Consider the following 27,534-nt stretch of genomic DNA (forward strand, 5'->3'; position numbering starts at 1 on the left):
TATTTTTAGATTTACTAAATCTTAGAAAAACATTAAAAAATAGTAATTAAAACAAATCCGTTTTCGCGTATATTATACTGTATTAAAATATATAATGAAACAAGTACATTTTTTACGCTACTGTTTCGTGCAAAACGCTAATTTCAAAATCAACGATTCTTACCTGTTTTTAATTAAGGAAAATAGTTGAAAACCAAGTGGCAAAACAAGAGTTTGTAAGTGACAGACAATTAATATTTTCGGAAAAAAAATCTATAACAACATTTTTGTACGTTTATAAATTAAGGGGATAAATCTTAATAATTTTTGGGTTTAAGTTAGTGATAACAGTTCGTCGTGGTTGTATCAGATACGTCGTTATCTAAACAGTACGGTTATTTTTAACGTCAAGTAAGACGATATTTTCAATGTCGATACATTGGCTACGTCACCCATGATTAGCATCATGGCCAATTAAATAACAGATTATTCAACATAAGTGCTACAGTACTTAGAAAATATTTACTTTACTTGTTTACCATTTTACATAATGGTGTAACTCCAGGAAACCTTGCGATGTTTTCATATAAGTTCCGTTATGGAATAAAAATTATTTTAAGTTAACCATGAAAATGTTTTTACTGTACACTAAAATGTTTTTTTCTTTCATCTTCAAACTGTTAAAGAAGAATGCACAATGTTTATTGTTAACAAGATTTCTTTTTATTAATTTTATCGAAAATATAACGATAGTAAAAGTATCATCGGAGCAGGATTGTTAATATACAACATTGTAGGATGTTAATTCTAAACTTTAAAGTAAAAACAAATTTGAACATATCATTTCTATAACGCTTTTTATTTATAATCATTTATATATATTCGTGATGCCGAAATATGTAAAATGATGTGTTAAAGTTTAATAATATTAAATTGTTCTCCGCCTTCTTGTTTCTAAAACATTATCTAACTTTGGCTACACGTGCTTGTGAATCGTTGCAATAACAACAAAGTGCTGACGTCTGTTGCTAATCGATTTATATACATTCGTTGTTCTATAGTTCTGGTAGTACATAGCAACTTCGTCTTGGTATCTCGATTTTCCTAATTGTACGAGATCGTTAATCCTGTGGTCCTAGGCGAGATTACATCTGTTTTCTTCTAGGCTTAATACATTTAGAAACTCTTTTGTGGGCTATACAATGTGTATAGTAATACAATACAATCCCGTGTAAAGTTTATAATTGATCGTGTAAAAAAAAGAAAAACTGTTCGAGTTTGTTGTGGACTCTTTTCAAATCAATATGTGTTTGTAACCCTTGTAGCCTTAAGTTAAAAGATGTTATTATATGAGAGCTCAACCAAACACTCTTCTGTTCTATCTTTCTAGTCTGTTTTGTTCTGTCTTTCTAGTTTCTTTCAAATTATTCTCTTGTGGTATTTTTCTCGTGACGTATGATATTGGTATCTGTAAGTGATCCTATGTGGTTAGTAATATGAAGAAACAAGGGGCAACATTTCAGCTTAATAACTTAAAAGAAGTGGAAATCGAACCTAAGCACCCTTGACATTCAGCTAACTCAAAAGAAAATCGTACAAATAAATATTCATAAGAAATTAAATTTGTTGGACACGGATAAAAGTGTAAATTTCGTAACAAAAAATACGAATTGATAACAAAACAAAACGACCTCAAATTTATTGCACACGCATAAAAATTTAAATGGTCATGATGATGCTGTAAAAATTCTTTAAGAAATATTTTTTTATTTAATTAATAGGACTAATAATATGTGATAAACGACAAATAAGTTTTTAAGCAATGAAAATTAGTTGAAATTCAAAAGTCGTTATAAAGAATTGAGGGTGATGGAAACTAAGTGTTCCTTTTTTTTAATAAAAACAATGTCACTTATTACCTTATAGTGCTTTAAAGGCAACGGTATAGAAAAAAGTCTGTAACATAGATGGAAATGTACAAAATATTCAATATAAAGTTACGAATAATTTTTTCTATTGAATTTTGAGCTGACGTAAATTTGTAACAAATTATTAGCAATATCATCGAAATATAGGTACCATCAAAATTAACGCATGCATGTACATATATCATCGTTTTAATCATAGAAGGCTCATTGCTTAAAGTAGGCTTTCACATAGATAGACCGGCTGGCAATAGCCTGCGTCCAGCATTCAGACACAAATTTCGATGCATGCTCATATAGAATGTAAGTGTTTCAATTATTATGACATTTTCCATATTTTAATATCTCATTGACCACATTAATTGATCGGCATAATGTGAATAAAATGATAATTTAACAAAAAGAAGTTTTTACTATTAATTGACCTATCGTCTTTAGAAACTGGTTTCTACAAAACTGGCCGTTAACATTTACTTTTTTAAATATTATCAATAATGAACCTCAATATTAGCTTAAATTTGACTTAAGTAAATTGTTGATTACAATGTTATGCTAAATTTGGAATAAATAAATCAATGTTTTATATTTTGGAGTAATAGTTTATATATAGATTGGAAGTAGGTGTAAAAAATTTTGCTGACAAATGACTTATACGCAACTTTGAAGCTTTTACAAACATTTCCAATCACCCTGCAAAAGATTTTAATACTGTGATTCGATCCGAACAAAATGTTCAACAAAACTTTTTTTATGGACACTGATCGATAACATGCCATAATTGGCAAGCTGAAATAGACAGAGCAATTAAAAATAGACACTTGGTGAAAGGCAATTACGTAATTAGTAAAGTAACGTTCAATCAGACTCGGTTATCACCAGCTTTACCGTGACGCAACCTACCGGGTTCCTATTTACGTCTAAACTAGGTTTTATCCGTGTCCAACTCTATTAATTGCTTGCTAAACTTTCCCTCATGTCTATCTACTCTACAAGAATTTTTTATAAAAGTGATTCCCAAATAACTTTCTAATTTATAAAAATTTGAAAGCACGTTAGTCTTAACTTAAACAAAAAATTGCCCCGTTCCTACATTATTATAAAATCAATTTCTCGACGATCTAATGCTTTGATATTATGTAAATACAATAGGTATTCTGCGTATCGATCGTAAATGGAACCTTTTGTAGAAGAAGTTCTTTCTGAGAACGTCAAGCGATCAAAGATCGTAACTTAACGGTTTAAATATCGGACTTGTGGTTAAAACTATTCCATTTCTTTAGTTATTACTTATCCTTGTCATAAATATTATTACAAGGAAAAACAACGTTTTATCATCTGCTTAATATTTATAGCAGTAATGAAATTTTAGCATGAATACGGTCTGTTTGTTTGTTAAAATATTGTACAATTGTATAAAATGTCAATTGCAAAATTTTTCTGTGACATCCCTATGTGCACCGCTTACATATTTGTTTTAATTTTACTACCCTATTATTGTTCAAATTATCAGTTACGTAATGACCAGTGCTTCTGTTAAAGGCTGCAAGTCCTAAGTAGTTCTTTAAAATACGCGCCATGATACATCTTCATCTACAGAGACAAAATCTTTTGTTTTCGAATAGGATGTTTTCGAATTCTTTCTCTTACTGCTTTGATCGATCTTTTTCGTAGTTACACTACGTGCACAGCAGTTCTTTTTCTGACACAAACAGAGGAGGTTAAAGAGCCTGGTACAGAAACATTTCACACACATAATAAATTTTTTTTTTACTTCGATTTGGTAAGTTCGTATGGCTTTGTAATTTATAATCGGTCCTGTAGAAAATCTACCTCTATTTAAGATATCTGTGTTAAGCAATGGAAATAATGAAAGGACGAAGATGATTATTGATAATAGATAATAGAAAGTGCATGTCTATTATGAATATAAATTTTGGTTAGTAAGAGAAAATCATCATTGTTAAATATAAATAAATAAAAAACCTGATATCTAATCTGTAAACATAAAGAAATATGACATAATTCCGAAAATCGTTTATAAAAATAAACAATTTTCTTCAATTAATTCGAAAATATTAGGTTCCTCTAAATGAATTGAGCTTATGGACTAACCATACAGATTTATTGAACACGTCTGAAAGAGAAAATTGCTTAGCAATGTTGCAATAACGAAAGTTAGTATCGAATGTTTCGGAAGAATATGTTGACATTAACCAGTATGCAATTCACAACAACGCTCACAATAAATATGCAATAAAATTAAATTAATTTCAAATGAAAAAAAACACTAAAACCATCTTAATAATTAATGGATAACTCAAATGGAAGTTTTTATTCTGAACAAGCAAAACCTCTTAATGAAACCTTCGCACGATAATCTCGCGGTATAGTTACGCAAAAAATTACGTCGATTCACGAAACCGATGAGATCATTCGACCACGTCACTCATAAATGTCAATAAAATAATAAAAAGAGAAGGATTTATCAACGACTGTCAAATAAATAATGTCACATTGGTGAAACCCTTAATCTTTATTATGATCGCTTAGTCATAGTGCTATGTAAGACGTCAAATCTCAAAACAACAAGCAATACATGTGACGTTAGTGTAATAAACACAGATGAGAAATCGATTCATTAAGCATCATAATGACTATTGCCAACGTAAGCTTTTGCTTACCATACAATTTGTTTTTCTATATCTATTTTTAATCATATCGCAACTAAAGACGACCACGCAATCCTCATTAACGTAACAAGTAGGTATTCTCTAATCAATAAAAAGCGTCGTCGAATTTCGGCCGCCACTTCTAGCCATAAAACTTTCCAAAATTGCAGCAATGTTAGACTGATAACACCAACCGATCAAGTCCAGGTTTAATCCTGGCAAACAACTACAAATCAGGATGCTAAACTCGTTTGGAATGTTAGGTAAAGCTCAATAAGTGAGCGCCTAAGCAAGGAAAGAGCCTTTGGAGCATCGGTAGTATATCTCATATATCACCCAACTAATAGAGAAGTACGCGACCACTTATACTCACATGGATAATATTTAGTAACATACGTTAACTATCTAACAAACTGTCTTGACCACGGCAGTAAAATAATGTTTGATGTTTAAGAAATAAATATCTCACCCTACGTTTTAAAACGTAATTGGGTTTTCATTGACGATAATCTTCCTTAAAACATTCTGAGGTTTTTCCTGTATTTACCGATAAATAACCATATATCTATTACCTTTTGGTGCATTTAATTAAAAACAAAGTTAAACTGCATATCTAAAGCGCCGATGTTTGTTGTAACAAAAAAGTAATAGCATCACAATAAAACCATTTAAGTTTTTATTAATCATTAGAGGCAATGTTACCAGCTGAATTTAAGACAAATTATGTTTAAAACGTGAAAAACCAAGGCTACCAGTTTTTTTAATAGTTAAAACGCAGCAAATGGTAGTATTAAAAAACGATTGTGTGAAATTTTAAAATATCATCTCATGACAATGTAAAAGGATTCGTTTATGCTAATTTTTATCATAATATATTCTATTGTAGATTCTTGAAGGATCAGCACTTAATAACTTCGAGTGTACACCGAGGGCGTCACACTTGACGCAATATGGAAATCTCTAATGGGATTGTATAATGTATTGCTTAACCGGATTTTGGATAAGGTTTCCTATTACTCCTCGGTGTCGAATAACATGTGAATTAAGCCATACTGCTTTAGGCCTAAATTACAAAATAATAATAAGAACTGTTATTTTATTTCGAATTTTAATAGTAATAAAATATTATTTACTGCTAATTACTCGATCAAAATGAAACTGTCTGTAGGTCTTATAAAAATTTCCGTTGCCTTGATTTACTCAAAAGACGAGAATTCCCGAAGAAATAGATACAGCGAACAAGGTTTGTGAATTGTAGAAGAATATATAATAAAACCAGCTTGTAAATTAATCAACTTCTCATTGTAAGATATAGGGTAAGAAAATTGGTCCCGAAAGAAGCTATTTGTCAAATTCACAAGCGGGTTATTTGTCTTCAGGAAGCTATTTGGTACATTTTCAACGTAATTAAATAAATATTAATTTCCTATCCTTTTGTAATAGTACGGTACTTATGACATCTATCGAATATTATACGAACTATCTGATTACAGTAAGTTGCGTTCGTTTGCTTTTGCGCCATCTAGTGGATGAGACCATAAAATAATAGTAATTGTTGTTTTACAGAGTACAAAATAGGTGGCGTTCTTTGTATCAGTACCATTAAATAATGTTTATGTTGAAACACAGATGGCGCACTTCTCGTAGTTAGCTTAGTGTGTTAATAAAACATAGATGGCGCTTTTAAACATTTGCAAAAATCTGCGATTCAAAATTGCTCAAATTTCTTTTCGCTGTATTAGCAAAACATTGTATGATACACAAACAGTTAAATGCTTTTATAAATTAATTTTGAAAAAATATTAATATATTATTACATACCAGTATCATTGAGCAGCCCATTGATATCTGTCGTCGACCCATCGGCCGACATTGCTGCAACAAAGTAACATGAATATTAGTCAAGGTAGAATTTACTCATTGGAGATAGGAAAAATGAAAACGAAATTATTATAAAGATATAATAAATAGATGAAATGCAAACATAGCACATAGTTTCTTTACTAGAGATCTTAGTTCATTACGCAAAACAATAACATAAATGATAATGTTGGATATTTAGACATTCGAATTGCATTATATACTTAGGCTATTACTAAGACAATTATAAGGTTTTTTGAATTCTTTTTATAATTTGGATTCTTTGTAATTTTTTTCACATCATTATCAAATACTTTACATTACTCATAAAGTTATCGATTGTCTTACTTACTATACACTGTCAAATGAATATTTTAGAATTTTCAGACTTTAGTAATTAACTATCCTGGGACCACAAATGCCATACACGTAAATTATCAGATTCATTATACACCTAAATTGCAATGTAACTTTAAGGAGGACTATAAAATCGTTCCATCTGGTGTCAATAAGAACTGTAGTTGATAGCTTTTAAAACTGAGAGCGTATGTGCAGCTGAATGCACATTAGAAACTTCTTCCATCTCGTCGCCTAATGACGTACATACATCAAAGCACATAGGCTTTGTGTTTTTTTATTATCAAAAAATAACATATACATTACATATGACAAAAGCATGTAACCCACGGAATAAAGTTCTAATTTGAAGCAATTTGGAATTTGGATGGAATTAAGTTCTGAAATTAAAACTTAATTAATGCGCCGTTATAGAGAGTATACATAATATTGAATAAATGTCATTGTATTTATTTCATATATTAGCATAAGTGTTATAATTATTGTTTATTAACATATAGTTGACTGACAACAACATATAATTTTTACAGTGTTTTTTTTTACTATGTGCCATAAAACAGTGAGGTTCAATGAGCCCTGCCACGCACAAATAAGGAGAAAAGAGAAAGGTCATATTTTTCAAAATCTACACTTCTAGGGCTTTATTTATGAAGGAATTGTATTGTCCCCTTGTCGACCTCGAAGTTTTGAGCTTTAAAATAATCGAAGCTCTAACTGCTGGAAAAAGTAAATAAAGGCTACCATGACACAACTGTATTCGATTTACGCATACGTATATATAAAGATAAAAAAAGAGTTTTGCTCCGCTACTATTATATATTAAAATGGCAGAAAACAATTAATTTTGCCTTTGATCTGATATTCTTTGTTGTTTATGAATTCATTAATGTTGTTCTTGAGTTTTTTTTCTACAAACTCACGGAGAAATTTTAATACAAAAGTAGTTTGATTTATATGTGTGTCAATCCATAATTAAAGATGCAATGAGAATGTAATTGTTTAATTTTTAATATATACATTTAAACCAACTATTATATTATATTGTAAATTGTAAACTATGTTGATCGAAGTTTATCCAAGATAATCGTTTACCCGTTTAACTCATGTCTTCGAATAGCAGAGACCGGATGTAATGTTAAAATTTTGGCCAAAAAGTAGGATTGTTTCGAAGAATTTTCTTTTATATATTTTTTTATGTATAAATAAGTAGGTCGTATAATCATATACATATATGTTCTGTCGACTCAAGTCTAGTCTACCTCGTAATGCACAATGGCATTTTTTAAATAACCAAGCATAATGACAAAATGTCGCCATTCATGTTTATCAAGCAATTATGTAATTGTAAATTTTTGTCATAACTACGGCATGAGGCCACGGGTAGCGGTGCGCGACCGCTGAGGGGCAGTCAATCTGCGTAACACGGGCGTTTTGTAGCAAAAAAATATACTAAAACATAACAAAGTATACGAATTTTCAAATATAATTTCTAGCCTCATATTAATTGTTACTAGACGATATTCATTTTTCTTCCTTAAGATTGGTCTCTTACCCAATGATACTCGATGAATTACATTCCTCTTCCTCAAGATTGGTCTCTTTTTGATTGATATTAGGCGATGTATGTTATTTTTATTTAAGATTGTTCTTTTAACGATTAGTTCTTAACTATGTACATTATTCTTTTCTAACATTGGCGGTATCATACTAGACGATGTACATACTTCTGCTTCGTTATTGTTCGGAACTAGGCGATATGCTTTCGTCCTCCTAACGATTTATCTTTACCTGATTACATTCTTCTTCCTCAAAATTAGTCTGTTATCGATTGATACTAGATGATGGAATGAGATAGGCCTCAAAATATAAGCGGTGTTCCGTCAGTCATTCCTGACCTTTGCAATGTGCTGAATGTCAGGTAATTTCTCCCTAGAGAATATTAGACCATGCATCGCTTTCCAGCGTATAGAATTCTTAACGTATGTATCATTGCACCATATCTTAATAAAATTAATGTCTATTAAAATAGGGACATTTTCAGTTCCTAATAGGTATCTCTTTTTTAGGACGCCGAGTAAATGCCCTCCCTATCTATACGACTTTATAATGTACGGTAGGTGAGTATTTATTTGATCTTCTTTACATATAATACAGTCAGATAAAATATATTTTTGACGTGCCAAATCAATTGCCGGTATTGTATCCTCTCGTTTTACTTTGAAACACATAGTTACTTATATTATAAACTCCAGTGACTTATTAAGATACATGTAAGAAGATAAACGGGGAGTTATACTCAATTTTGTACGCGTGGATTTTGTATTTTAAATACATGGGAAACACTGCGCAGTCAGGCGCGAAGAATGACATTTAAAATAGCAAGAACGTGCTGCTCAAGCAGAATTATAGCACTCAAAAAACTTTTTGTAATACGAAAATCTATAATAATTACCACAAACTTCTGATGACTAAATATTTGATAATGACTAATAATAATTTTATTTGACTGTTTGTTTATGTTGTTATAGATAAAGGATATATTTGATTATAGGATATACTTGATCCTTTTTGTTTCATTATTATAATTGTATAGAAAAAGTTTATAAATATCTCCATGATGTAGTTATAGTAAAAATGACGTTTAGATATAATAATTACACATTGTTGCAATTGATCAAGATTTTGTACTTCATGTTGATGTTTCTTACAAAATAAAATAACAAAATGGTAGAATTCAATTTTTCATTAGAATTAAACCGCTACAATAAAGATGAAATGCGCTTAGATGCTAAGATTTATGTGATAAAAATATTAAAAGATAAGATATAATAACCCGTTACGAGTAACAAACAGTTAAATCTTAAGGACGAAACAAATCCATGTAGCATAGCAGTAGCCAGTACATGTAGCCCCGGAAACGTTTGAAAGGTTATGAGAAGGAAAACAAAACGTTTAACCAAATATAGATCCACATTGAAGGGCCAAGGTGAATAGAGGAAAATTACGGGTGCGTCTGGTTATTCTATTACGTGAAGTGTTTTATTGTTTTTTTAAGAATAAAGTCATCTTTTTTGTAATCAACTTGGTGCCGAGGGTAAAATCTAATCCGGTAACATTATAGTCAGGTTCTTGAGTGGCGACCATGAGACCATAGACACTGCCTGAGTAGGCTTTTAAGGTCGCGGGAGGTTGCTGGATGCGGGCAGCTCAAGACCTTCTATAGGCTAATATGATGATAAGGATAATAAATAAACTGGTATGTAACATCCCACACCGAAGCTCCTGATGGACTCTTGAGCGTTTCTACCTAAAACAAAGTTTACGCTTAGCGCCATTTATGCTTTGTCCCCTCTAATCCGCGAAATTTGGTAATGCCAATAGAGGCCATTCGCCACAAAAACTCAGGACGATAAAATCACCTAGCGGTAGATAATCCTAGCCTCGGCTACATTCGTACCCATAAAGGAAACTATGTAATGACTAGTGCAGAACGAGGATAAGTATTGTCTACACATAGCAGTGGTTTAACAGTCCAGTTCAAACAGGTGCACTGTATATAGAAAATACTATATTATAAGGGTTCTTCAACAAAAGCTTTGTTTTAAGAATCCAAAAAATGTATTTAACATATTTAGTAGTTTCTTCTCCCAAAGATATCTATGGGGAGAAAAAACCATAATACTCGTAGCCATGCTTGGAGGCAGGGTTGGCGATCGCAGTGTGGTATAGTGGTACGCAAAGGACGCCACTTCCGTCCTCTGGAAATATTATTGTGAGCAATTGCAATCCAGTATAATTAATGCACAAAGTGTGAACTATGTAAGATTCTGTCGTAGATCTACTATCGCAAGTCTCAGTCCTCTAACGCTGGACTAGAACTGCTTAAATAACCTAACTTTAATAAATCTAATTACATCTAATTATGCTTATTGCATAGCCCACCGAATTGGCAAGTGAAGTGGCTGTTATCTCCCATCATAACGCAAAGCAGCAGCGGTCGCAGGGACCTCAAAGTTCTGATCTGGAGACCACTGTCCGGCAAATGCAGCGTAGGATGTCCAAAGTGGACAGACGACTTCGTCAAGATCGTCGGAAGATACATGACGCTTTTAAATAGTACTATTGCAAATCTATAGAGCTCTGTATAGAGCTTTCTATCTGAAAAAAGCCATCTTTAATTAGCTGTGTTGACGTACAGCTTATGTAGGCAATTACTAAATCTATTATAAAACAAAATTCTTTTTGAATAATCTTCTTTAACTGGGGATATAGGAACATAACTTAATTAATTAATCAAAGTAATTTCCACGTCCTTCTCTTTACTACCATCTTTTTTTTTTTGCTATCCTAAAATGATATATTATTATTACTCTGAGAAAACATTTGCGTCCGTAAAAATAAATGAGTACTTTGTGAGAAATTCAATTTTCCCGAGTGAAACCTTGCTTAGGTGCAATAAAATAACGCTGCGTGTGAGAGAGCACAGTTATGCAATCAGGAGAGCCGTGTCTTAGTCGTCTTCGATATCGTAGGCTCCATTTGAATGTCGGTATGCGAATAGCGGGATCATCTATGTGGTAATGTCGTCAAACTATCTCGTTCATTCCCATATGCTGATGGGACATTGACGTTAAGCTTTGTGGTTATACGCATACTCTTTACGTATTCACATTAACTTTTGTTTTTAATTGGCAAACACAAAATTTGTCTAAAATTATTATTTTTAAACAATCAAAAACTAGTTATAATTCCTGGCATATCTTTTCTATCTCGTGTGAACAATAGTTGAAAATTATTACTAAAAGAGAGGCAATCAAAAGATTAAAAGAAATACATAACAAATCAAAGTGCAGAGTATGGAAGAATATCTCTTCTAGAAGAATTATCTATGCATTTGTGGATATGTATGTTAAAAATGCTATTTGTGTTACGGAGAGAAAAGTTTATTTCAAAGGCAAAAGCATATATTATATGGTATAATAAATAATGTAATATTTTATAATTTTTTGTAATACTATTTAATCAAAATATTGAGTTTAATATTGAATTTTTATATCTATTACTTGTAGAATATAATTTGTAATGTACTATTTTGTTTTAAGTATATAAGAACATTATTTAGTGTCAATAGAAAGTTGAGCAGAATTAAAATCGTGTGTTAATAATATTTCAATATAGAAGATATATAAATAAATTTTTGCTCAATCAGGTAATATCTAACATAAAATACTTAGTAGAGGAATTTTTAAAAAGCGTGTTATTTTTTATAACAAATAACGAAGCTGGATCGATGTTTACTTTTCGCCAAAAAATGTACAAAATGTTAAAATTTTACATAAATTTGACTGTTTATAAAAATTCTTTGTTCATAAAAGGTCACACATTAGTAAAGTTTCTCACGAAATTAACATTAAGACAATATTTTTTACACTGGTGTGGGGTGAAGAGCCTTTCGTAATAATCGACGACCGTTCGTTACTCCATGCAGAGTTATTTAACTCAAGTAATGTAAAGAAACTAAAAAAAAATGTTAATTAAGGATTCACACGCATATGTTTATTAGTCATTGAAGACGTTTATGTACTCTTTAGCTTAGTGTTTATAATGTCTAATTAAACACCTAAACAGAACAGTCGCGTAAATAATGAATGACATATATAATAAAAGAATGTTATGGTTGGCAAGAAATTTTACAATAAAAAATGATGTTGGTTTGTTCCAGTAATTGAATTTTATTTACATAAACATAAATGAACATAATGAAATATATTTGGAGGTGTTTTGAAAAGACAACGATTTTATAGCACACAGATAATTGGTTATAGGTGTAAAAAAATTATGAGCTTGAATATATAGCTCATTTGTTAGCAAACTATTAAGCTATTACATATATTCCTAATTAATCTATGTAAAGTAATCACTGTGAAATATTATATAATTTCTTCCAATAACTTGCGGCAACAAACCCCAAAATCTGTGCGCCGGCTAGTAAGCAAGATTGATTAAAATATCTGATAATCCCAATTTTTTATTGTTTACGTTATTTATGATTTCTGAAACCATTGATTTTTGTATAGGATGGTCCATATGTTAACTGACAACAAATCACCTATACATTCATCTCTTTACAGTTTTAACACATATAAACATTTATCCTGTTAAAAGGTTTTTTGTTATTTTTATAATATATGTAGGTTTTTAATTTGGTGGATTACGCAAACAGGGAAGGTTCCTATATTATGTTCCTATAAGCGAAATGCCTTGAACCTGAAAACACAAAAACATTACCATCACAAACAAAGTTAGAGCCGTGAGATGGGTGGTTTTCTAGATATTCCTACATAGCTCTGAAGCATGGTCCGTTCTTAAGAGAGTGGAAAGTAATTGAAGCTTTAGAAATATGGTGTTAAATAATATTGTTACTCTTACTACAAGGCTCTCCGCAACATGCTATTAATGAGTCTTAATTATTTTGGCAACATCGCCCACAGACAATGAGAAAACCAATTACTAGTTGTGAGGAAAGTAGACAGTAAAAGACCACCACGGTTATAGCCTTTGGTATGATCAAGTCAAATCAATAATTGGGCTTTCTATTACAACTACCCCGAGGAAAGTATTGGATACGATGGCATGGAAGTAGGTCGGAATCGCTTCCGTCAAGGCGTCTCAAGGCACGACCTTCAGTAATAAAAAGAAGGTACAGGTTTTAGAAGCTGACATACAATGTTGATTGAAAGCTTCTTCTACCCAATGTTTAAAATTAACATAATTATATTTTCAATTATTTCCTTAATTTTCAAATAATTACGTTCGTGAATGTACATTGTAACTATTTGCAAATTACAATGTTTATATGTGTGTGTATGTTATTTAAAAGGAATATGCAATATACGGTTGCTTTTAATTTATCACTACAGAATTACTTCCTATTGTTATTGACATGTCGAGGTTCTTGTTGTTATTTTAAGTATGAATGTTGAAAAAATATTTTATAGTTATATTACTCGTAATAATTTTTATACCCCAACTGCAGTACGAATTATCTAGGACTATATGACATATCACACATTCACTTTCACACTCTCACATATACATTAAACACTTCACGTATTTGTTAATAACCTCTGCTAATTTTTTCTTCAAACTTTTACCTAATACTATTACTCCAACTGTATATTCGCCGGTAATATTATTAAAGGCACCTCAAATGCGCATAACGCAATTCTTGCCGTGATCTCACGGAGCTACTAATTATTTTATCTGGTCCACAGTCATATCGTCTTTATAAGTTTCTTTGTACTTTATATGATCGAAAAAAACATTTAAAATTTAAATTGAATGAAACGTGTAAAACAATTTAGTCAAAGTCGCTTGAAGTAACTGGATGCGGGCAACGGAAAAACATTCATCGTGACGGTATTTGGGGGAAACCTATAACTAGCTATGAGCATCTATGGACATATACATAATGATGATATGACAAGATAAAAAAAGTGGAAATTTTGTGCAAAAAATTTTAGTGCAATTATTGAAAAGGCTTTTAATTTTGATTTTAAATGGGTTGAAAATGACTGATATGTTTCTCTTTATTATTAGTTTATTAATGTTTACACTTTAAGAAGTGAAGTCCTCCTTTGGCCAGATATACTGACCTAAATATACTACGTAATTCCTGGAATGGTAAACTTTAGTAATGCCGGTTTCCTCGCAACTTTTTCTTCATCTGATGTAAGCAGAGAGAAAAATTGAAAGTGCGAATAATGATTTTAATTAACATGGAATATTAAATAACCCCAGATTATTTATTTATTTGGGAACATTAACCATTAATACAAAATACACATAAGAGCACATGGTTATAAAGTTAGATTTAAAATAAAATTTTATTATAGATGGACACAAAACCGCATGTTTTATTATGTTTTAATTAAACTAATAAGGTCTTACTGTAATGAAATGTAGTATGTTTTATTAAAAACATGGGAGCTACATTTGTGGGAATTTAGAGAGTACATAGGATTATAATTTATTTAATATATCTAGGCAATCAACAGATATAAAACAATTTGATTATGTTTATCATAACTGCCCGATAAAATGATTGTACCTATTACAATACATACGAAAACAATATTAAAATTTTATGTTAAGCTCGCTTGGTAATCGAATAGAAAACTTGAAAGTGATTTCAACAGACAGACATCTCAGAGAAATAGAATTGTATACTTAAAATGGTAAAACTTATTTTGTTTTGTTCTAAAAATAATGATACATGGTTTATATTAAATTACAAATTTAATATTAGCCATGTCGTTTTTTTGGAAATGTTATCAATCGTTATATCTGGCTTTTATAATCTTAATATAGTGCGAAAGAAATTAAAATATGCGCCTTTAAATAGTTTGCATGCGAGGTCTAACTTTTTTTGTTTTTAGCCCCCTTTTGAGATCTCTAATTCCCCTATCTTAAATATATGACAGGGCTATGTCTTTCAAATAATTTTCAGATCGTTTTTAATTAGCGATCTCTTTTGTTATCGTCACAAGTTCTTTTTCCATATCTCCTTACATTCTTTACACTTTCTTGAATACTCATTTCTTAATCTCAATCCTTACACTTCTTGCTTCATTTCTATTAGTATTGTTTCTAATTTTACAGTTCTTTTGTTACTCATCCTCATATTAAATATTCGTTGATTTTTTGTTTAGTTTTATTTTTTATCTATTACCTTCTTTATTATTTTAAAACGATATTTAAAAGAATTGTGGAGGCGTTTTTCATTTTACATTATGGAGACGATGGTGCCACTTTCTAACTTTACCTCTAGCTCCATTTACACTTCTTTTTTTGGAGGTCTTACTTCTAAGCAGTCTAAAACTTGCTATTTCTGCTATAAAGATTATGTAATCAATATGAAGATTACTAGCCACCAGACTGACGGAGGCAGAGGGCAGGATTTTAATGTCACGAGCAAAACGTTGCAATTATATAATTTCCGTTCATTACTATCGTGTTTCTGATGTGAACAGACCTGGCTGTATCGTGATTATAATCAGTTACGTCGTAACCACAATAATGTTAAATTATAGTTATTTCGGTATCCGTTATATGCATTAGTATACCGTGTAATGCGTACTGTGTATATCTATCAAATAGTAAATATTTTATTCGCTTACTGTTTACTGCATTGGATGTCCAATCTCTTTTTTTGTGACAAATGTTTACTATTTTAATGATATTCATTGTTTTATTGGTAAAACGCTACTATCACCTAGTTTAAAACACTTATATAATATGCAATATGTAGGACTACCTCGAGGTGTCGGTATAAATATCACCTAGTTGAGATGCTGCCGAACTTTTAGATGACTTAGCGAAAACTCCATGGTGGTCCAAGTGCAAGAATCGAACGCGTTACATAAATAAATGTTTCACCAGATTGAGAGGCTGCTAAGATTACTTGAAAAAAGCCTTTTGAATGGACTAAGCGCAATAGCTTCTTTGCCTGGAATTTCACTTAATTCGCGTTGAACTATACGATTTCAGAGTGACTGACACATATTTTTTAGCTACAAATTATAACATGTATTGTAGTAGTCTTTATTTGTCAAGACATTGTACAGATATAGCATAATGTAACAAATTTTCTACAATGCAGTTTAAATTGTTAGTTCTCAAGAATATATGCATTCTAGTGATAATAAACTTGTGTATATTATTGACCATAACACTGCATTGCTCTCTACAGCAATAAAAGAGATCTCATCTACGACACGAGCGCTTTCGGCCGTAAAGTTATGACAAATGTGCAACGGCGGGATTCTTTTGTTAAAATGTAATCATCTGGCATAGGAACGATTACGTTTGGTTGTAAACTGTATTCGCACATAGGTCTGATCGCATCATTACCTTTGTGAAATGACAGAAAGAACGATATGTAATGGCCTGCGTTGTTACATCTTTAGTGTTTACAGAGTTGCTTTACAACGAAAAACGTAGATGAAAAAAGAGAGAACGAATAGATGCGAATATCGTAGACTCAACGCCCTAATCCTCTCAGCAATTATTCACTCTCAAATGTTAAAATATTAAGACTTTTTGCTAAAGAAATACGACGCTATAGAGATTTTTTCGCTATTGGGATCGTACGCTATGGTCGATCGGCTTCGGCCTTGTGAAAGAAAGACCTACAACCAAAGAAGACAATGTTGCATTTCCGAGATGATTCATTAGTAGTCGGCATTACATTTATTGCAATACAGTTATGAATATAAGTCATTCATCCTAATAATATTGTTTTTAATTAAACGGAAATAATAAATGCGAGGTTTGTTTTTCAAATTAATGGTAAAAAAATGTGACGTCTTTTTTGTGTGTTTCGTTAGTCAAAATATTAAACTCAGTAAAAAATATCTGATTTCAACATACCATAATTAACCTTTGGACGCATCATGGACATGACATGCGAAAAACTACGCAGCGAGTAAACACGGCCTTTGTACTTTATTAACACCAAACCGGTGATACGCACCGTGAATGACCTTGAACTTCGTAACAACTAGACACAGCAGCCCACACGCCATCATTGTCAGACGCGATCAACGTGCTTCGTCGGGTACAATCGCGTACAATAATTCAAGATGTATATTAAAATTTTAATGATACTTGATGAACATTCTCGAATGTAACAAAATTGTGCGCGACTATACAGATGTATTGTATTAAAAATAGTGATGTAATTAATTACGAATAGTCAATGAGCACTGATTAGCTGGTTTTATTGCACTTGGAATAAAATAAAAAATTAAAAATCTTCTGCACAATAATTGATTAATAAAACACTCCATTATTTACCAACAGGTGAACATCCTATACGAAATATTATTTTGTGGTAGTAACAACCTCAAATAGTCAACATATCATACATATCATCACCCAAGTCTTATTATAGCTCAGCAAAGTTGAAAAGTAAAGAATAACCAGGAATAAGACAAAGAAGCAAAATTTTATATGAATTTCATCTAATCCAATCTCTGGATCTTATCAGGTATCGTATCTAGTCAATGAATTTAAAAGGAGTGTAATTTTTTTTGTTTTTAACTGTTATATATAAAAGCATTCAAACTTCCATTATTAGATAATCTTTATCATATTTTAACCGTCGTGTTAACAGATCGATCAAACTTTTGACGGTGTTTATCAGAATTATCTGAGGAAAAACTTCGAAACAAGAATGAAGAACACTCGTTGCGTGACAGTGTGAATCAAATGCATTCGGAAGTACAAAAAGAAAAACTATTTAGTGGTCAATATTATCGATTTGTATTCATACGGCGAGCTGGGATCGAAGACACCAAATAGAGTCGCCTACGACAATGACACATTATTATACTCTGTGAGGCCGCCGTGCGAATGGGTTTAAGTGATATTTCTAATTCGCCGGGTTATACTACTTGTTATATCTATTCCCTGCGATATATTGGTTATGTCTTAATATTTGTGTGAATGTAAGTTTTACAAGGTATAACAAAAGTAAAACATAACTTTTGTATTATAATTGTTTTACTGAATGATTTAATGCGTATCTAATATGATAATCATATAATTCCAAATCTATTTAAGTTCACATCGCTTTATATACTATGTTACGTAATAAAAGTGTATTTGAATTTTTTTTTCATAATTCGGATAGCTATGTATTATAATTATTTATTTTTTACTATCTGCCCTGACATTTATTGTACAGTCATAAGTAATCGGCTCGTCACATTTCAATAAAAAATTAACGTAGTACATTTCAAAGTCATTGCTTTATACAGAGTGATGGCTGTGTGAAATAGAAACAAAACAGCAAAATTTGTTGACACGGGTTCACTACTTTGAAGCTTTTACACCTACAAGAAATCATACTGTATATTTTAGATAATACATAAACATTCTGTGGATTTATATCGTAAAAAAACTAGTAAATAATGTACGAATTCCTTTGTTCCTTAAGTCAACAAGTATGCGAGCAAATATATAAAAACTTTAGTGAGTTTTTCAAATGAAAACATAAGCTTTGGATTTACTTTGCGGTCACAAGAAGACTAGGTTTATTTGCATAAATACTCGGACTAAGTCTTCGTGTTTTGCTATCTTTAAAAATAAGTTTTATGTAGTGATGTTTAGAACAAGATGGACAACCGACCTTCTTAAGGTCGTTCGAAAACGCTGAATGCAGGACGCTTCTAAATTAGAAGATTCTGGTGGAGGCATTTGTCCAGCAGAGGAACTCTGTCGGTTTAAATGATGATGGTGAATGTTTAAAATAACTTTTACTATAAATACATATTCACGTTTCATTTTCTATAATTTAAATAACAATTGACAGTTTTTTTCCATTGGTTCTAGTTTTTTTTAAAGACATGAATCACCGATAATTTTAATTGACTATTGTACTCATAGACGTACGGTGGTGTATGTATTGAACAGCGTGAGTGATCATGCTATAGTGATGAAATATACCTGTATAATTAAAACCTCTGTTAATTTAAAATTTCATCCTAATTTTTTTTAGTAATTTGGAATAAAGCAACATAATTGTGGGAGATGTCTTGGGAACATCTATTAGGGTATTTCTTAGCACATTTTTTTAAATAATTTATTCACTTTCTTCTTTTATTTCCTCGTTCTTCTTCCATCCTTCTCAATTTTTCACACTCGTTGCTCTTTTTTCCTCGCACGATCTTTTATTCCATTACCATTCACACATCACCTCTTTTCTTTCACCATTTCCTCCTGGACTGCTTTTTTACAATTTTAAATTTATTATTTTTTATCTACTATTAGAGCATTACATTATATACCGTTGGGATGTTGGATAGATCTTAAATAACTAAAGTTTATCTGTACATACAGAGTTATTCTAAGGACCATGGATTCGGTCGTCATTCTATACGAGTTTAGCATTCCTATCCGAGGATGCCGAATGATGCAAATCCACAGCTCGATATGTTGCTATTATTAGATTAAAAGAGTCGAACTTCTTTGTATTCCATGGATTCACTGTGCGAGACGGCTGTCGATCCATCTCGTTGTAGGAAGAAGAGCCCGATTACGGTATTCAGGGCTGAATACTTAGATAGCAGATTTAAAGAGGCTTCTTTGCAATATTTTGTCTCTTTCATCGACCAAACTCTTTTCCTTGCTTAACCAAATTTTCAACGTCCCTACAAATGCTTCCACAACCTGTTCAACCTGTTTCAGTTAGGAGTTGATGTTCGATATTGTCATGCCTTAATCCTTTATTAGATTACACAGAGATTCGGTGTTAATTTTACTATTTACAAAATCAATTTGAACTCATATCTAATTATTTCAACAACTAGATGAAAAATAATACTAATGGATAATGTATGGTGGAACTTTAGTGTAATTTGCAATTGTAATAAAAATAATTATTTCATTATACTGGTAGGTAGCAAAGTGATTTCTTTAAAATAATTTAATATTCTTTATTGTACACGCTAGAAAACATATTAATAGTATCATAATAATAAACAATAAGTACAATGGGCGGTCATACCACACGAGGCAATTTCTTACAGACAACCATAGTATCGAAACAGTAGAAGTATAAATAATAATCTTAATTATATATAATTTTGTAATCTAGGAATTGTAATAAAGCTGCACCTCGTGTAGATTAAAAAAACTCCTTCGCTAAACTATTTCCTAACAATTGAAACATCAGCTTTACTATACTCACTTTCAATATAATTAAATATATCAAGACATATATATATATATATATATATATATATATATATATATATATATATATATATATATATATATATAGAAAACAATATTAAATGGAAGATAATGTGTTTAAACAAAGCCGGTTGTTTATTTACTTTTAACATTACTTATAGATATCAAACTCAACGAAGGCAGTCGAGTTTTAGAATATTTTCCATTTTAAGACGCACTTTTAAATCAAATACATATTTAACATTTTTTCTATTTCATCTTCCAAAGTTAAAATATATAAGAGCGCATAATAGTCATCGATTTAAATTTGTACACAGCCAGACAGATATAAAAAACAGAAAAATTAATACGCATCTGATTTTAAAGATAAATTATACATCATCAAGCGACAAAATTGTATAAGCAAAAAGTTTAATAATCTTCACTAAGGCGTGTCTATAATTTGTTCAGGGTACAGAATTTGAAATGACAAATGGTTTAAAAGATTCGTGTTTGATATATTATTACGTTTTGTATAATTTAACTATTGAATGCTACTTATATCAAAAAGTTTTATTATACGAAATAATTTTTACCATTATAAAAATCACGTGTGTATAGTTTTAGCATTACCATTAAATTATATTTTATATTTAACTAATACACAATTTATTACAATATGTTATCCGTATTATTGTCGTGTTAAATTATTTAAAAATGTAAATGGAAGCTTCTAAGTGTTTTTTTATATTTTAATACAACATAAAATAAGAAAAGACTACTCACAATTAATATCTTTATGATTATTTACGACTATTTTAATAATGGTTTAAATAATTTACGCGTGACTAAATCCGTATAAATAATACATTGCTTTAGTATTTTAAAGTGAGACCATCAATCATTATTGTCCTGGTCAGAGAATAATAAATAACATTTGCGTCAAAGATTACGTAACAATAATTATTATTGTTAGCGACGTATCGATACTATTGGCTTATTTGCATCGATTGATACAAATTGCACGAATGGTCATTATCATCGCTACGTTAATAATTTGAAGAAAGAACAAAATATCAAGATTATGTACGTCAAAATTTATTAGTTTCAGCAAACTTCTTTGTGGAATAGTTGAGATTAGTTTTATGTTAAACTTTTTACTAATATTTATATCACCTTTTCGCTTTTGTTGTAAAATGGAGAGTAAGAAATGTTAGATTTTATTTATATTTTAGTTAAGTTTAGAGAAGCAATTTGCTGACGAATATTGTTACCATTGTAGTTGTTCCACAGGACGTCTACTAGTGGACATATACTAGGGCCCACATTCTTTTTTAATGGAAGCGATAGGGAGCGGCCTTCATCCAACCTTCTTTCAACGATCTTAACACGTTATTCTTGTCCAAGTTAGGTTTACGCTTATTGTATATTGCCGTATTGAATGAAAAGATCAAAAAATACAATCTTTTAAAAGTCATTACCATATTATAACATAAACATTCCATAAAGATTCAAAGAAAGATATATTTTTTGTTTTAAATATTTATTATTTCGCTGTAATAGCAAAGAATATCTCAAATTATGGGTGTATTATTTAATTTAAAACTTCAGGATCTGTTTTTGTTTGTTTATGAAAATATCTTAATAACAAACTTCTTGGAGTACTTAGTCCTATAAATTTATGTCTAAAGAAAAACGACTACCATTCATCGACACCACAACAAAAAGGACACCTTTTTGCTTCATTAATGCTCATTACTATTAGATGATTATTGAGTATTGGTAGCCCAGAGACAGAGAACTGACACTTGCGATCGTAGGTCGCGATTTTGATTTCCGGAATAAAATCCAAAATAATTTACACTTTGCGCATTAATTATACAAGATTGACACTACTCATAAACAAGTTTCCATATGAAGGACAGCGTCCTCTGCATACCAAAATGCCACAGTGCGATCGCCAACCTGCCTGCCAAGCGTGGCGATTATGATATATTCCCCATAAACATTTTTAAGACAGTCCTATGCTACAACTAAAAGGTAATCCTTAAAAGTAAGACAATAGAGATAAGGTAAACAATCTCGGTTAACAATTGCAAATTTAAAAAGTTGACAGTCTATATATCTACAATATCAAATTAATTCAATATTAAATTGGCCATTATCTCTTTATAAGAACGTTTAATTAAACTACCTTCATGTTTGTTAGTCGCTTTGAAAGACGCAGGGTAAATTACCGAGACGCTAATATTTATCACGAAACAGTAGTGAGTAGAGAAACATAGAGATGGAAATTACTGGGCCAATAAGACCCAAAGAGACTATAACATGTGCAACAATTTCTGTAATAAATAATTTAGTGTTTCATTGCACAGCTACTAGGAGTTTAGTTCATTCACGACACGTAAGTATATAAAATAAATAATAAACAATGGGAGATTTGCACCGAACTATATTAAATATATAAATAAATATCATATCTTGCTTTGTTATAATACACTAATAATATGACCATAACAGATGGCCGCTTAGGCCTTAAGGTTTTGCAGTGGAGAACATGAACTAGCATATGCGGAGTAGAACATTAGAGGAAAAAGTGTGACAGACGAACTTGTAAAGATCGTTTGAGGATACCGAATGTAGGCTGCTTCCAACCGGTCCTGTTGGAAATATACGGGAAGGAAGGATGATTCATCAGTAGTGATGATGATGATGATTAATAATAATAGGTTCGTATAATTAATAAACAACAAAGACGAATGCGGCTCAACTCGTGCTGGCCGGGTTGGTGGTAGCGCAGTTTTCCTCTTCTAACTTGCCAAGGTATTATGAGCTTTATTATATTGCTCGTTTGCGCTTGTGTGTGTATGTGTTATTATGTGAACTCGTAGCCAAACAATGTAGACTATTTCAAATTTTCTAATTGAGTTAGTCACTTAGAGCATTTGCTTTCATTATGAATGAATTAATTAAATTTTCCTTGTAATATTGATGTTATTTTAAAATCATTCTCATATGTTCTGAACTTTACGTTGTCTAGCTTATCTTGTTTAAGGAAAACAGATACTTTTCATTCAATTTTGTGTAAATTATAATTACTTCGCCGTAAATGTCTTAAGTTAATACAATAGCAGGTATGATAATACTGGGAGTGACATTTATAAGAAAACGCTCGGGGAATCCCCATTTTGTTTAATGAAAACAAATAATCGAAGTGTTCCTATGTTTTATTCTTTATTTGAATACATGACGTCGTCGACGTGCTTTGTGAATCAATTTACTTAAATTTACGACAAGTAAGACTCCTATGATTTTTACTGTTGTAATAACGAGGAAAACTTCATTTTCGTTTCTTTTTTTGAAATTTATTGCACATTAATTGATACTGAAAGGCATATCTTAGAGCGAATATAGTGAAGACAGACGGCGCTACTTAACAGGAAATCATGTAGTAATATTGATTTAAATGCATGGGAAAACCCGCTGTGTGTATTTAAATCATAGAGCAATACATCGTTGTCGTAAAGCTTCAGAAAACGAAATTGCCAGTTTTTGCCTTAGTTCTTTAGGTGAGAGAAGTAAGATAAATTAATGTTGAAACTAAAATATTTTTGTTAGTTATTTTAAATAGTCGTGTCTTGTGTATTAATAAAAGACGTCAATTACTGCACCGTTGACGAAGTTTGATTCTTATATATTTAATGAACATTCATCTCACGTATGTATAAATCAAGTACACTGTGATGCGAGTTTTAGCTGGAACTTAGAATTAATTACATAAAACTACTTAGTTCCTTAAGATATCTTTAGTTAGTTAAACAAAACTAAATATGTTGTTTAGACCGGCATTTTATTTGGCACATCGAGCAGGTGAGTAAAATTTACAACATAATTTCGTTTTGTTGGGTTTTATAAAGCGACATTTATATCTCACAGTCCTCCGACACTTTGGTTATTGCAAAAGACAAACATTGTCGGCTTTTGTTTTCCCATGTGCCAAATCAAATGCCGCTCATAGTTTCGTATACTTGACTATACTGACTGTAATTTATGACACATTATTATTTATTTAACTTTAAAATGAGTTTAATTTGCACGTGTAAAAAGTGAAATAACTTTAACCAAAATCTACTACAAAAAATGTAACTAATAATCAATAGACAAATTAGATCATTGGATCAACCACTTTTAAAGATTATAAATCATACATTAAATATTAAAGTTTAATATATAATACATCTAAATACGCTCTGTATTCGCAAATTGTATTTTAAGCAAAATTTTTTGGATTATTTTCAGTTTTTTTTAAAAATTAACAGTGCTTACTGTTGACGATTTTAAGTTATGTTCCTATATATATTAAAAATAAATATTCCTCTAGATTTTGTATAAAATTATTAGAATCGTAAGTTATTTTTAGTATAAATATTTTATTTAAGCATAGTGGAATTAAATAATAATTTTAGAAGTTACCTTATGATAATGATCAAAAACTTTTTAAATGTTTGTTTGAGTTAAATATTCAATATGCAAAATCACAATATGATTAAATATGTAAGATGTACGCAGCGAACACTTTTAATAACAAACGCTAATGGCTTCTAGGAAGATCTTGTTTTGATCTTACTCCGCTCACACGACTTTTAATGATATATTAAACTAACACAAAGTATTCATCCTTAATATATTGATTTACATATTGGTATATTTGATAAATTCTCGTAGCGGTTTATGTAATAAATACATTTACTTAGCAGGGCTTCGTTTCATATAAGTAAATGACACTTTTCATTTTTCGCACAGGTCTCTCCTAAATATATTGAAAATCACCACGCTTGGCAGACGGGTTGGCGATCGCAGTGTGGTATTATGGTACGCAGAGGACGTTGCTGCCCATCCTCTGGAAACTTTTTTGTGAGCAATTGTAATCCAGTATAATTAATGCACAAAGTGTGAACCGTGTAAGATTGTGTCGCAGGAATCGAGCCCGCGATCTACTATTACAAGTCTCAGTCCTCTAATGCTGGACTAGCACTGCTTAAATAACCTAACTTTAATATATCTAATTACATCTAATTATACTCATTGCATAGCCCAGCGAATTGGCAAGTGAGGTGGCTGAGTGTGGTGATGAAACTTGCTTGGGTGCAATCCTATACAACTAATGCACAATTTGTAAATTATATAATACTGTATAACAGGAATCGAACTTGCAACTTACAATCGCGTCTTAGTCCTGTATCGCTGGGCTTCCTTTACTCTTTTTTACGAAAAATTATTATATTTATTACTATGAAGCAGATAATTAGTGCCTGTGGGTACGCTTAATCTTTATTCGTCAACATTGTATCCTCAGAATGTCCTTTGTTAGACATACCCCCCCCCCCTTTAAATTTTCAATAAGATCGGTTAGGAGCAGAATCCAGCGACGAATTTACATGTCTTATATTTATAGTTTTATGTTACACTTAGCTCCATTATCTGTGGCTTAATTCTAAAACAAATCTTTGTTTCAAGTAAAAGTAAACTCGAATTATTGTTATTTCACTTTTCAAAAAGATTTATGTGAACTGAATTATTGTTTTATCTACAATTCTTTGTAAACCATAGATAATAACTAAAAAAAGATATATTTCACATAGAGGAGGTCTTATCGCTCGAGGCGATTTCTACCATTTAATATGTCCTGGAAAATTTTGCTCCTGTTTTATTTTTAATTTCAAAAGCCTTTAATCTCAGTGACGTACAAAAAGCAATGTCAGCTATGTAACGTTGTCGTTACCGGCTACGACGCTTCCATCTGAGTTCTACCTACACGTATACAGGGTGATCGACTATAGATAAAAAAAAAATTTGAAGGGTCAATGAATAACTCATTTGTTAGCAATAAGCTTTAAAGCTTTTATACCAATTTCAATCGCTCTGAATGTTATAAAGATAGATAGTTAACAATAATTATTTTTATATGTAGTAATACGAGTTTTAAAATGTTTCTTACTTTATTATCATTACGTTTTGTTATCGAGCAGTGGTAGCCTAGCGTTAGAGGACTAAGACTTGCGATCGTAGGCAGCAGGTTCGATTCCCTCGATCTTACATAATTCACACTTTGTACATTAATTATATAAGATTACCACTGCACACAGACAAATTTTCAGAAGATAGGCAGCAGCGACTTTGTACCATAAAACGACATAGCGATCGCCAACCCGCTCGCCAAGTGTGGCGATAATGGTAAATCCCCCATAAATATGTTTAGGGGAGGTCTAAGCCTTGCCGTGGGTATCCATGGTCTGAAACAACGACGACGATTTGTTATTTAAAAAATCATTGATTTTTGAAAAACTTTTTAGATGACAACTAATGAGCGTAAAGTTCCCCCTTAAAAGTTTTTAAACCTGTAACCAATCACTATGTAACTGTTTAGTTCTCCGAATCGTATGGATAAATAACATCAAGCGTTAAAATTAAGTATTTAATATGGTCAAGACACAGAAAGTGGTAAGATTTGACATTTAAGACAAGATATTCTTGGTATCGGCGAGTAAACAAATGCTACCGTAAAAAAACATTTTCAATTCCTTATTTAAGAAGACTGAATACGTGGTACGAAACATGTTACCTACACGTCATGCCAATATGATAACAATGTGACTGATTTGTTTCATTTGTGACGTATGCGTAACTAATAGATGAATATGAAACGAAACCCAATTAATGCTAATTATATGCTTGTAGTGTCCACATGTATTAGTGTCTTTGTATAATGAGGAACAATTTTTTTTTCTGATCTTTTTGAGTACTAATATTTTTATTTGAACATTTTAAGCTGTTTTTAAACATTAGTATAAAATTCTTTTGTCCACAGGCTCGAGTCTATATTCTGTTAATAACCATGTAAGGCCTTGTTGCGTTAAAGATTCAATATTTATAGCGCAGGTTTTATACTTGCAACTCGTTATTTAGAAGCGGGCACACATTGCATGTGGATTTAGACCTGATCGATG

At 31.1% G+C, this 27,534-nt stretch overlaps 1 protein-coding gene across 2 annotated transcripts in view; it reads right to left on the reverse strand.

Moving 5' to 3' along the window:
* Positions 1-27,534, reverse strand: part of LOC137931674 (uncharacterized) — a 220,260-nt gene that overhangs the window by 98,681 nt on the left and 94,045 nt on the right. For both annotated transcript variants that reach the window (XM_068775155.1, XM_068775158.1), the window contains exon 2: positions 6,395-6,448. In XM_068775155.1, the coding sequence (XP_068631256.1) occupies positions 6,395-6,448 (54 nt within the window). The remainder of the gene's footprint in view (positions 1-6,394; positions 6,449-27,534) is intronic.

Source organism: Battus philenor, unplaced genomic scaffold (genome assembly GCF_028537555.1).
Source record: "Battus philenor isolate CCGP_79_NKW_IND1 unplaced genomic scaffold, ilBatPhil1.0.hap1 SCAF_8, whole genome shotgun sequence".
In the NCBI taxonomy this organism is placed as follows: Eukaryota; Metazoa; Arthropoda; class Insecta; order Lepidoptera; family Papilionidae; genus Battus; species Battus philenor.